A 12,740-nucleotide genomic window follows, 5' to 3' on the forward strand; every position below is an offset into this window, starting at 1 on the left:
TAATGTTTAAACATCCCTTCAAAATAAGATACAGACACGCCACAACAATGAACATAAGGAACATTTTATTTTCATGGAAATTTTAAGTCATGACAATGACAAATCAATGGGAACCCTGAGCTTGTTTCTCTGCAACGAGATAGTCCCATCTGGGAGTGATGGGAGACAATGACACCCGAAGTGTGTTGTAAAGGGCCGGGGGGGATGAAGTAAAGGACCAGGGGGGGGTGGGGAAAAGGCATCCCTCGCAGCTCACCTCCAATTAGTCAACAGACCACATGTGGTCCGCAGCCCACAGGTTGGGGATTGCTACTATAGAGTTGGTATGTGTTCCCCCCCTCCCAATTGGATCCCCCCCTCTCCCAGTTGGATCAATATTACTTCCCCTCATAGTTTCTTTTTCCCTGGGGGTTATTATATAAGGAGAAGACAAATATATACTATACAAGTAAACCTAATAAGTACTTAATTTTTAGGATTGCATGGCAGTGGGCCATATCCTGAGCCATACAGAGGACACATACACAATTATTGGCAAAAAATTGGCCACAGCTTTACTGTTATGCAAATAAGTATTGGCAAGCTATGAGTGGATCCTGCCCCCTTGTGGCCAGCTGATCACAAAGGAGCCCCCCACACTAGAATCATAGAATCATAGAGTTGGAAGTAGCCATACAGGTCATCTAGTCCAACCCCCTGCTCAACGCAGGATCAGCCCTAAGCATCCTAAAGCACTATCAGGCCATCTTGCAGGGACTGAGAAATACACAGGTCAGCTAGCTTCCCATTGCCTAGCACGCCTGCTGGGCAATGGGAAGGTGGTATGCAGTTGGAGCCCTGCAGGAATCAACCTCTACTAGGGCTCACTCAGCTACTCACAATGTGATGCAGCAACTTCCCCAACTGGAGAGGTGTTGCAGTTAAGCATGCACCCAGCTTGCAGGCTGGGAGGGGCGGGGTACAAAATAAATTAAATATATAAAATGAAGGAGACTGAACCTAGCACACAGGCATGAGAGTTACAGTGTAAACCACACTGAGCCGAAAGGAAGGGTGATATTATATAAATATAATAGATAAATAAGTCTGTAAGAATGCAAAAAATATAGGGTGGCTGGGTGGGAAGCAGTGAGGAGGGGAAAAGAAGACAAACCTCTTTATGTCCCTCCTTTTATGGCCATTGAGGCAACTTGCCCAACCCATGGTAGCACTTCCCACTTGTGATGCAGGGAAAAATGGGCCCCACGAGATTCAGCAAAGCCCCTGGGCCCCATAAGAGGCAACTATGACTTCTTCCTTCCCAGCCTAGAGGCCCCTGCCACTGCAATTAACAGCTGCTGAGGTACTGGTGGTAGCCAGGAACATTCTCAAGGAAACATTCACCAACACTTTGGCCCAAGCTATCCATGAGTCTGTATGTATCTGAAACTAACAATGCAATCCCACCTTCATGAAAATTTAAAAAAATGTCCCAGTTGGATCCCGTGATGCCACAAAGTGCCACAGATGACAGGGATGCTCACCTGGCCTTGACCAGGGCCAGGGCCTTTTTGATCCTGGCCCCTACCTGATGGAATGAGCTCCTGGAGGAGCTGTGGGTCCTTGGAGAGTTTTTTGCTTTCTGTAGGGCCTGCAAAACTAAGCTCTTCCAAAAGGTATATGGTCGAGGCCAGTGCTAGAGCAGGTGGAATTGTTCCCCCTTGATATCGGCATCGGACATCTTGACGGAGGTTGGTCTCTCCCTATGCTGTCCTCATGACTTTCCCCATATGACATTTTGCCATCTGTTTGGGTTGTAATATTGTTGATTGGGGGTTGTGCGGTTTTGTTGGATTACTGTTATTACCCATTCCGAGCTCGTTTTGAGAGTGGTGGGTTATAAATCCAATAAATAAATAAACAAATTCTGTGTCCCTTCTGGGATGCCACAGGAGAGGGAAGAGCAGGCCTGGAAGGCCTGTCTCTTCCCCTTGCACATGGGCCAGTGCTGGGATAGGCCCCATTGGCCCCAGGGGCAAAAATTAATTAATGCAGAAATATCTGTGTTCCCTTAACTTGGGGCAATGGAGGGCCTAAAGTGGGCCAGGACAGCACCAAGATCATGTGGAAGCGGGAATTAGCCCCGCTGCCAGACAAGCACTGGCCCGGCTTTTTCTCCTTGTATGGAAATGGTGTGTGTTCTATCTACAATTGTTGTCTGAAGCAGAATTTCAAGGCTAATTCAGAGATTCTCATTGGGCAAAAGTACATGAATGGTGAGGGGAGCAAAAGAGTTTGTATAAGAATAGTTACATATTGGGGGGGACTGTACGTGCACATTCCTTTTAAAGAATTTAAAGGTTATGTCTTACAGGATGACAAGTAGAAATTTTGGAATACCTCAGTAGTTGTAGCATAGTTTATAATTAGGTCTTTCCTCCTTTTTTGTAAGATAGGCCAGAAATGGGTTTTCCATTTTCTCCTTCCCCTCTTTAGAAAGTCCCCCACCAATGAAAACTGACTATGTTTGGAAGTAATTGCTGTCTTTTTTTGTATGTGCACTTTTTCAAAAGATTTCTGCTTAAGATCACCAAACACCACAAGCCCTTCTGTGTAAAATCTTTTCATCATGAAATGTGCATTACAAAGTACTCGGCTCGAACAGAAGTCACATTTCATTAGCTATGTCATGGTGAATGACAAGAGTAATGTTAACTTGGGTTTGAAAGCATTTGAAATTCAGGTCTAGAAGTATGCTTCCAGAATAATATTGCTGAATTACCTTTTTGTTTCAAGATGGTCTTGAAGTTCTTCAGATGTATTCCACATATATTTTTTCCACTTTTTAAAAAGAACTTCTGTGTTTAGTAACTCAAGCCTCTGAAATAAAACTCCGACTGCTTCATCTCAAGAAGTCTAAACAGATTACCATAACATAGTATATGAGATGCTGAACAACATATATATCATGAATTTTTATTATTGGATGCGGTCTAAAAAGCAGTGTTCTTCCAAGCTCTTTATACAGTTATGCAATTATTTTTTTACAGCCTATCGGTGCTTTGAATCCAAAGAGAGCAGTCTTCTATGCAGAGCGGTATGAGACATGGGAAGATGATCAGACTCCACCTTATCATTATAACACCCATTATTCAACATCTACTTGCACATTATCCTGGCTTGTTCGTATTGTAAGTATTTTTGCCTCCTGCTCATTCCTTCATGAAATGCAAGAGTATATTATACAAAATCACTATACAAAGCTCAAAGATAAGCACAGTGAATATTCATAACAGCTCTGATGAGTAAGCTGAGGACTACTTGGAGTTGATAGTACATTCCCTGATGAAGAAGAGTGGGTTCTTATATGCCATTTTTCTCTACCCGAAGGAAACTCAAAGTGGCTTACATTCGCCTTCCCTTTCCTCTCCCCACAACAGACACCCTGTAAAGTGAGTGAGGCTGAGAGAGCCCTGATATCACTGCTTGGTCAGAACAGTTTTATCAGTGCCATGGCAAGCCCAAGGTCACCCAGCTGGCTGCATGTGAGGAGCACAGAATCGAACCCGGTATGCCAGATTAGAAGTCCGCACTCCAAACCACTACACCAAATTGGCAGGTTCATAGCTTCCTGTACTGTCCAGTGTGCCAGCTCAAATCCTGTTTCCAAGCACTGCTCTCTTTCCCCATATCTGCAAAGAGAAGGAGTGGCAGCCAGAGGCAGGGATTTTTCAGTAGTTGCATCTCACCTTTGAAATAACCTTACCTTTGATCCTTATCTGGCACCCCCTTATTACCCCCTCCTCTCCTCACAACACACACCCTGTGAGGTAGGTGGGGCTGAGAGAGGCCTGACAGCACTGGTTTATAAAAACAGCATTATCAGGACTGTGACAAGCTCAAGGTCACCCAGCTGGTTCATGTGGAGGAGCACAGAATCAAACCTGGCTCAGCAGATTAGAGGCTGCTGTTCTTAACCACTACACCTAGCTGGATAAGTGGGTAATTAGAGACTCCCATTCAGGCCAAAGAAAAGGGGTAGATCTTGTAAAGGGAAAAGAAAATTCCTTATGCAGTCAGACAGAGAGTTAGCTCTGAAGAGTGCAGAGATCCCTTATCTGGTGTGGTTAAAACCTGCCTTTGGGGACCTTAAGAGTCAATTAAAAACAAGCACCGGTGTTTCAGTTAAAGGGGTTTGGATACTGGAAAGAGTATACCAGCCTTCTGGAAACGAAAAGTATTCTGGAAAACACTGGAACAAAAACCTCTCAACTTAAAGCATTAAGAGACGTGCGCCTAGCCTCAACCAGGGCCAGGGCTTTTTCGGTCCTGGCTCACACCTGGTGGAATGAGCTCCCGGGTGAGCTACGGGCCCTGCGGGATTTGTAAAACGGAGCTCTTCCGCCAGGTTTATGGTTGAGGCTGGGGTCTGCAAGGTAGAGCGTTGCCCCCCCGGGGGGTCTGAAGTATACATCCTCTCCCCCCATTCTCTATCACCTTGGTAGGTGGGAGTAGATTGTGATTGGCTGCCACCATGTTATGTTATGATTTTTAATGTCTTTTAATGGGGTTTTAATTGGGGTTTTTAAGACAACTGTTACCCACTATGAGCCTACCCAGGGAGTGGCGGGAAATAAAATTATTATTATTATTATTATTATTATTATTATTATTATTATTATTATTATTATTATTATTATTATTATTCAGCAGCTCTATGATTCTAAGATCTGTCACTATAAAAATCTTTTTAAAACTCTCATTAGCCTGAAACATTAGAACTAAAGTCTGGCTTTACCTCAGAAATTTCACCCCTTGATTTCACCTGATCTTTCCCCTCTGTTAAATAAAATATTCTGGAATTTTAAAATGCCTGAACAGCCATTTAAGTTGTTTAAATTAAATGGGGCTCCCAATCTTTTCCCTCAGCCATAGCCAAAATATTGTACTGTGACAGGGTGCGGCAGAGTTCTTCAGCAAAGAAGAAAATATGTTACTAGCTTGGCTCAGTCACTAAAGGGAAAGAAATATGGAGGGCAAGTCTTGCCTCTGAGGGAAGGACGTGGATGGGACCATCACAGTTACAATTCTCCCCCCCCCCCCCCGCTCAGAGTGCTTATGTATATATCTGTTGACTGAGACTGCAGTTTCTGTATCTGATGAACGCTTATACAAATAACTTTAATTATGTGCTGTGAAGTTGAAAACAGAAAGCAAAAGCTGATTCTGCAAAAGTACCATTTGATGTCATTTTCAACCATGAAACTTTGCTGAGTTTGTCTAGCTACAGATGTTATAAATGAAAATGATAAACTTCTGCCATCTCATATCACAGATTATAAATAAAAAAGGCATTTAGCCTCACAAATTATATCCTGCATCAGCAACTATCCCTAGCTCTTAGTTTCGTTTTGTTTTTTAAATCTCTGTGGCTGAGAAGGGCAATGTGTTGTATTCATTTTGTGTTTTGCTTATTTCCAATCCTTCCCCCATGGAATATAGTCTCATGGCAAGCATGTGAGGTAGGTTAGGCTATAGCAGAAGGTGACTAGTCCAAAACCACCCAGAGTTTCGTAGCTATGTGAGGATCTTGACTAGGCAGGCATCCTAGTCACTCCTCAGGTTGACTGAGAGGTGCTAACCCTTCACACTTTACTGTGAAAAGGTTGCAATTCTGAAGTCTGTTTCAGCAAAAACAAAAAAACAAAAACAAAAACAAAAAGGAGATTTATGGCACCTTAAAGAAGTTTAATAGAGTTATTGATGCTTATGCTTTCACGGGCAGCAGACATTGTCTTATTGCCTTCTTACATGCACAGAATTCACTGTCATACATATACAGACCATAACAGCTGCATTATTGCAGAGAAATGAAAGTAGAAATATACCCCAATATAATAACAAATAAGCCAAAAATACTTTTTATGTGAACTATAGAACAATGGAAAATTAGAAGGAATCACTGCTGGCATATGTATATGCTAAAATACTTTTTGAAATAATGTTTTTTAAATAACACAGAGGCTATCAAATCCATGTGGAAGAGTGTAGGCACTGCTATTCAGGATTAGAAACCCAAAAGATAGACACCATAGGTGGATATAATGAGGCACCCTGTAGTGTTCAGCCATTACAGGCTTAATCCTTCACTATGAATTTTCTTAGGTTTTGTGTTTGTCTCAGTCTCTTAAATAGTGTTGTCATGGAATTTAGGATTATGCTTTAACATAATTTACTATAATTACATTTTTCCTACTGTTTTTATAATCCCCATTTGCTTCTGATTTTAGAATCTCAGCTTCTACCAATAAGTAGCTTCAAAGGAGCCTTCAAAATAAAGGTGTACAAGGGTATTTTTCTTAAAAGATAACAGTTGAAGAACTTTCAAAAACTCATTTACTTTTATTCAGCCTAATGGGATTCTTTAAAATTCATTATCAGTATGATAATCTGATTCATTAAAATTTAAAATCTGTTACATATGTTTATGCATTTTTTCTTTTTGATTCAAAGGCACCCAATTAAAACATCTAGCCAGCAATACTGACTTTCTGATTGGAATACAACCTTTAATTCCTGGTTTGTCCCAGCAAAGCTTAGTGTCATGAATTTTACTTTTTGCCTCCCCATCAGTTATTCCAGTCTGCTTTCTCCACATTACTAAACAACGCCATTGAAGTTGCACTCAAGAATCTTCAACCACTCTCAAAATGGCAGGCAGCTACAAACCTTTCTGTAGACTTCCATGAACTCCCCACACCAAACTGAACCAAACACATCCTCCCAAGCATCCCATCTCTGATCCACATCATTCAAAATCCTTGTAAGATACTGTATATCGCTGCCCTCCCCCAGCCTTCTTATCTTTGTTCATATGTGCTACCATTTGTTGGTCTCCCTCGGAGGTTGAGGGCCCAGAACCCTCAGGATCCACCAGGCTTTCAATCATCAGCCAGTAGGGCCACAAACTTTCAGGTAATGCTTAGTGATCTCCCACAATTATAGCTGATCTCCAGCCTACAGTTCTTCTGGAGAAAGGACTGCTTTAGAGGGTGGACTGTAAGGCATTATACTCTGCTGAGGTCCCTACCTTACCCAAATTCCTCCCTTCCCCACAATCATCTGACCAAATTTCAGGGAATTTAGTAACCTGGAGTTGACTTCACTGTCCATCACCAAGGGTTTCCTCTGACCAGAATTCATCAAGCTCACCCCTAACATATATAGTAATCTCATCTTGGTGAAAACAGTTCCTTGGAGGAGAAGAAGAGTTAGTTCTTATATGCTGCCTTTCTTTACTAGAAGGAGTCTCAAAACAGTTTACAATCTCCTTCCCTTTCCTCTCCCCACAACAGACACCCTGTGAGGTGAGGCAAGGCTGAGAGAGCCCTGATACTACTGCTCAGTCAGAACAGCTTTATCAGTGCTGTGGTGAGCCCAAGTTCACCCATCTGGCTGCATGTGGAGGAGGAGTGGGGAATTAAACCTAGCTTGTCAGATTAAAAGACAGCGCTCCTAACTACTACACCAAGCTGAGTTGTTGTAAGCTTGGAACTCCCATATTCTAGAAGTATTCTGCCAATAGCAACAGAGCCAGAAGAATAGGGCTGCTTCTAAAGGGGCAGGCAACAATTAGGCTGCTTTTTCCACAATTAAACTTGTTAATCACTCATTCCTTTAAATGATCAAGGAACACAGAAATTTACCTTTGCTTTTGTTGGTCCAGCCAATTTTTAGAGAAAATATGGAAAGGAAAAACAAAGTTGTAGATTCTGTCCCTCAAACCAAACTGTTCATCCATCCAATGAAGCTAAAATATTATCTAGCACTGCTCTTTTCCTATCTATATGACAAGCAATGCACAGGCAATAAAATGTGCTTTCCATATATTATCTTGTCCTTCCTTGTACATTATTTCTTGTTGGACAAATTTACATGTCAGATGGAGAAAGGGAGAGCTAAATACTGATAAAATGTGCTCATAGACCTCTCAGTCCTATCATTCAGCTTGCCTACATACCTATACTCTCACTCATTTGTGGAGCAAAGAGGGCACCATTGGGCTCTATTGGAATCTTCCACGTGCAGCTCCTGCATCTGGTACCTTTTTCCTGCTTAAATAGGAATGCAAGCATTTTTCCACTGTGAATTTTATGTGTTTTACAAGGCACTGCTAATATGCCAAATTAAATCGTAGAATCATAGAGCCACCCACAGTGACCCCAATTCCATGCCCAGATGATGCCTCCCCCCAAAAAAGCCAGAATCCATGGCCAGTCTGGCCTGGAGGAAATTCGCCTCCTGACCCCAAAGTTGTGATCAGAAGAAGAAGAGTTGGTTCTTATATGCCGCTTTTCCCTACCCAAAGGAGGCTCAAAGTGGCTTACAGTCGCCTTCCCATTCCTCTCCCCACAATAGACATCTTGTGGGGTGGGTGAAGCTGAGAGAGCCCTGATATCACTGCTCGGTCAGAACAGCTTTATCAGTGTCATGGCGAGTCCAAGGTCACCAAGCTGGTTGCATGTGGGGGAGTGCAGAATCGAACCTGGCATGCCAGATTAGAAGTCCACACTCCTAACCACTATACCAAACTGGCTCTTGTATCAGCAAGAAAGGGTTACAAGAGCCAAACATGTACACAGTCCCTTATGCCCAGCCACTTACAAGCTGCCTAAGTTCATAAAATCAGCATTTCCATCAGATTACTATCTAGCCTCTGCTTAAAAACTTATAAGGAAGGAGAACCTACCACCTCCTGAGGAAGTCTGTTCCACTGAAGAACTGCTCTAAACTGTAAGGAACTCCTTCTGGATGTTTAGCCAAAAATTCTTCTGAATTAATTTCAACCCACTGGTTCTGGTCTGACCCTCTAGGGCAATGGAAAACAACTCTGCTCCGTCTTCTATGTGACAGCTCTTCAAGTACTTCCCTTCAGGCTAAACAAATCAATCTGCCTCAGCCTTTCCTTAGATATCATAGTCTCCAAACCCCTCACCGTTTTCATTGCCCTCATCTGGATGAGTCAGAGTAATAATGCTGTCTTCTAATCCCCTAATCCTTTCCTCCAAAAGTCTTACCAGCAGGGCAATAAGTCCCTTCATGCTTGTCTGGGAGTAAGCCCCACTAAATAGAGTGTGGCTTACTTCTGAGTAAACATGGGAGGGACAGAAGGCCACAGGTTTTGGGCCTGAGTGGGGTATATTCTTAAAATGTGGCTATTCCTGCAGCCTCCCCAGTTCTCCGGCCTCCTTGAGTGGAGGGCCTGACCAGGTGCCCAAAGGGCAAGTGGAAACAGCATCACCCAGCCCATCTCCCCCCCCCCCCCAAGGACTCATCTCGCTCACCTGCATTGTGGAAAGCAAAAAAAGAGGCTGTGTTTCCAACTGGCTCCTTCAGGCAAGGCTTTGCAATAGCAACTCTCGTTCTATACACACACACACACACACACACGGTGAATCTGTATCTGAGGCACAGTGCATGCACACATAAGCTCATACCCAGAACCGAACATGGCTGGCCTTCAAGGTGCCACTGGACTTAAGTCTTTGTTCAGGCATCTTTTAAATGCTGTTTTAAACTGTTACAGTATTTTAATGCTTTTATATTTGCTGTGGGTGCACACCTCAAGTGTTGGTGGTAGCTCTTTCTGGATTGGTGCTAGCCATGTATCTGAAAACAGAATATATTTTGCACGCATACAGTAAAATGCATAACAATTAATCATGAAGTCTAGTGAATAAAATAAAAATATTGTAAGGTTTGTGTGCTCTGATAATGGCATGCTAATGTAGAATAATAATATCACATTGTTGGAATCCTTCCATTGAAGATTCAGTTGCTTTTAGTCTGTTCTTTAATAGAGATAGTTGCATAGAGAGATTAAGCATGTGATGTGCTGATTACTAGTAATTATTTAATTAATTTACATGTTAAGTCTAGAATGCTCTCAATGTGTGATCTTTTTGCTTACTCCAATTGTGTACTCTCTCTCTCTCTCTCTCTCTTTCTTTTCTGTTTTTTTTTTTGGGGGGGGGTGTAGGAGCCCTTTACTACATTCTTCCTCAATGCAAATGATGGGAAATTTGATCACCCAGATCGAACCTTCTCGTCTGTGGCAAGATCTTGGAGAAATAGCCAAAGGGACACTTCAGATGTTAAGGTAGGGTTAAGATTCTGCATACCAGCATGCAAAATAATGGAGTGTGTCAATATTATATCATGCTGCAATTATGTCATTGACTTGCATGCACTTTTGATGTTTTGTTTCACATAAGAACAAAAAGGAAGACTGCACCATTCACCACTGATTTAAAAATCCATATTTTACACACAATGAGAAACAAAGACTCTTCCTTTATTTGAATGCTTAAAATGTCTTTTGTTCCTGCAAAAAAATCTATTCTAATTTAAATCAAATAATCACTAGATAGAGAAAAGCCCAATAAATTGCTCTTTCCTGCTGTTAACTCAATATTTGGCCCATTCCATAAACACAGCAAGATTGAATTTGACCTTAAAGTGTCATATTGTTATAGCTCACTGAGCTCTGGGTTTGCATTGCCTGGGGCAATTAATAAAGCGTTAATGACAAGACACATTTAAAATGTATGCTTTTCTGTAAGCCTTAGCTTTTACTTTTCTGTGCCTGGGGATATTATGCAACAGTACACATTAGATTAAACCAATATCTACACAATATGTAGAAACAGCCGGAGAGCAGGGTAATTTTACCATTGTTATTATACAGACATTGCTGTATATAAAGCATTTTGAGTGTTTACATAGGACTTTGTCAAAGTGACCTAGTTTTCTTTTTGTATTTGAAGATCCTTTCCTGGTCATGAATTAGTGTAGTATTTCCAGACTGCACAAAATCTGTGCGTTTGTGTGATATTTTAAATTTTCCATAACTGTGCCTTGTCACTAGATATGCCGAGGAAATGTTCATCAGGCACCTACGAGGACGTGAAACTGGAGAAGATATTTGAAGTCACCGTTTTATATTTATTCTATGCCTCTATTTATCTTTGTAAAATGCATAATGCCAGAGCCTTTTTATGGGCACTTATCATCACAAAATCCATTTATACTGATGTTACGGGGAGTTACATTATTTATGTATTGAATTTCTGCCCTTACTTAGGACAGAGCAATAATTGGTTAAACAAAGAAAATGTAAACTAAACTGTTACTGTGCTCTACTATTATTTCGATTCCATTGGAAATCAATGTCATTTGATATGTAACCAGCATTACAAAGAAACAAATAGTTTTTGGCCAGGAAAATTCAACATCAGCTTAAACTTTATAATAATAAAATTTTATATCTTATCTAAAACATTTGTATCCTGCCTTTCCACCCAATATGGGCCATCAAGACAGTGGATAGTACAAAAGAAATTATATATAAATCTGAGGTGAGAAGTGGCAGAGACAGAGCTTTCTCCGTTATGGCACCAAAATTATGGAAATAGCTCTGTAGGAACTTGCTGGACTACAATTCCCATGAGCCCCCTGCCAGCGTTTGCTGGCAGGGGCTCATGGGAATTGTAGCCATGAACATCTGGAGGACCACAGGTTGACTACCCCTGCTCTATATCATTATCTTCTGCTAGCTGTTTGGCATGTATTTATTGGCGCCCTTGATGTTCCCTACCTGTTTTAATTGATAGAGAGGACAGATGATTCCCCCTATGGAGCAAATTCTGCATCTTGGTGCTGTAACTGAGGAAGCCCTGTTTCAGGTTGCCATACAGCTAAAGGCTGCACCAAAGCAAGGTCCCTAAAGATTACTGTTCTTTATATTTTCAGCTTTGTTGCAATAGCTCCCTTAAATGATCCCTTCCCGAAAAAATCCTACTAGAGTACTTTCTATCATGTCTGTGTGGCAATAACTTCCCCTCCTTCACAGCCACAGTCCTGGCTGCCATGATTTCTGAACTGTAATGAAAGTGTTTTAAGTTTTTGTCCAAGAACCAAATTATAGACTTTGTGTTGATTTGACTGCTGCAGCTGAAGAACCAAACCACTTTTTAAGCTGAAAGGAGATATTTTCTTTAATGACAGGAAGTTCTGTACCAGTCTTACAAACCACATGGGCCTGCCCCATACAGAGTGTGGGCAAAAGGAAATATCCAAAGTGTTACTTTTGTCCATTTGAACTGGATAATGTATGTTGAATCACAAATGTCCGATTATGAAATAATTAAAATAAAAGTGCATAAGAAAGTGAAAAATAATGGAACCTGAGCCTTGGGGAAGGGCGGTATACAAATATAATAAATAAATAAAGAATCATAGAGTTGGAAGGGGCCATACAGGCCATCTAGTCCAACCCCCTGCTCAACGCAGGATTAGCCCTAAGCATCCTAAAGCAGAAACAATAAATAAATAAATAAATAACACAGTGATCAACATACAAAACAGAAGTGACAGAATGAGAGAGAGAGAGTAAAGGGGTGAATATTAAGCCTCAAACTGTGAAATGACATAAATGTTACCTCTTCCTTCTTTCTAGCATGCATTTTGTTTTATAGCCAAATTAGGTTTTTTTCACATTGATATAATGAAAATAAGGTTGTGGTAACTTGACACAGTCAGCAGATGGCATTTAATAATGTCGTGTGAAACATGGCAAAAGTGCAACACCTTTTCAAAAATTAGCCTTCCCTTAATATTTTATAAACTGAATTGTTGCTTTGGTATACACAGTTTATTTGAACTGGTGAATTGTCAGATATAGAAATTCACATCCTGAATAA

General features: G+C 41.2%; 1 protein-coding gene across 12 annotated transcripts in view; it reads left to right on the forward strand.

The window, feature by feature from the left end:
• The window catches only part of NBEA (neurobeachin), a 438,607-nt gene that overhangs the window by 343,851 nt on the left and 82,016 nt on the right, over nucleotides 1-12,740 (forward strand). For all 12 annotated transcript variants that reach the window (XM_077341872.1, XM_077341873.1, XM_077341876.1 and 9 more), the window contains 2 exons: nucleotides 3,030-3,170; nucleotides 10,019-10,138. In XM_077341872.1, the coding sequence (XP_077197987.1) occupies nucleotides 3,030-3,170; nucleotides 10,019-10,138 (261 nt within the window). The remainder of the gene's footprint in view (nucleotides 1-3,029; nucleotides 3,171-10,018; nucleotides 10,139-12,740) is intronic.

Source organism: Paroedura picta, chromosome 6 (assembly GCF_049243985.1).
Source record: "Paroedura picta isolate Pp20150507F chromosome 6, Ppicta_v3.0, whole genome shotgun sequence".
NCBI classification, from domain to species: domain Eukaryota; kingdom Metazoa; phylum Chordata; class Lepidosauria; order Squamata; family Gekkonidae; genus Paroedura; species Paroedura picta.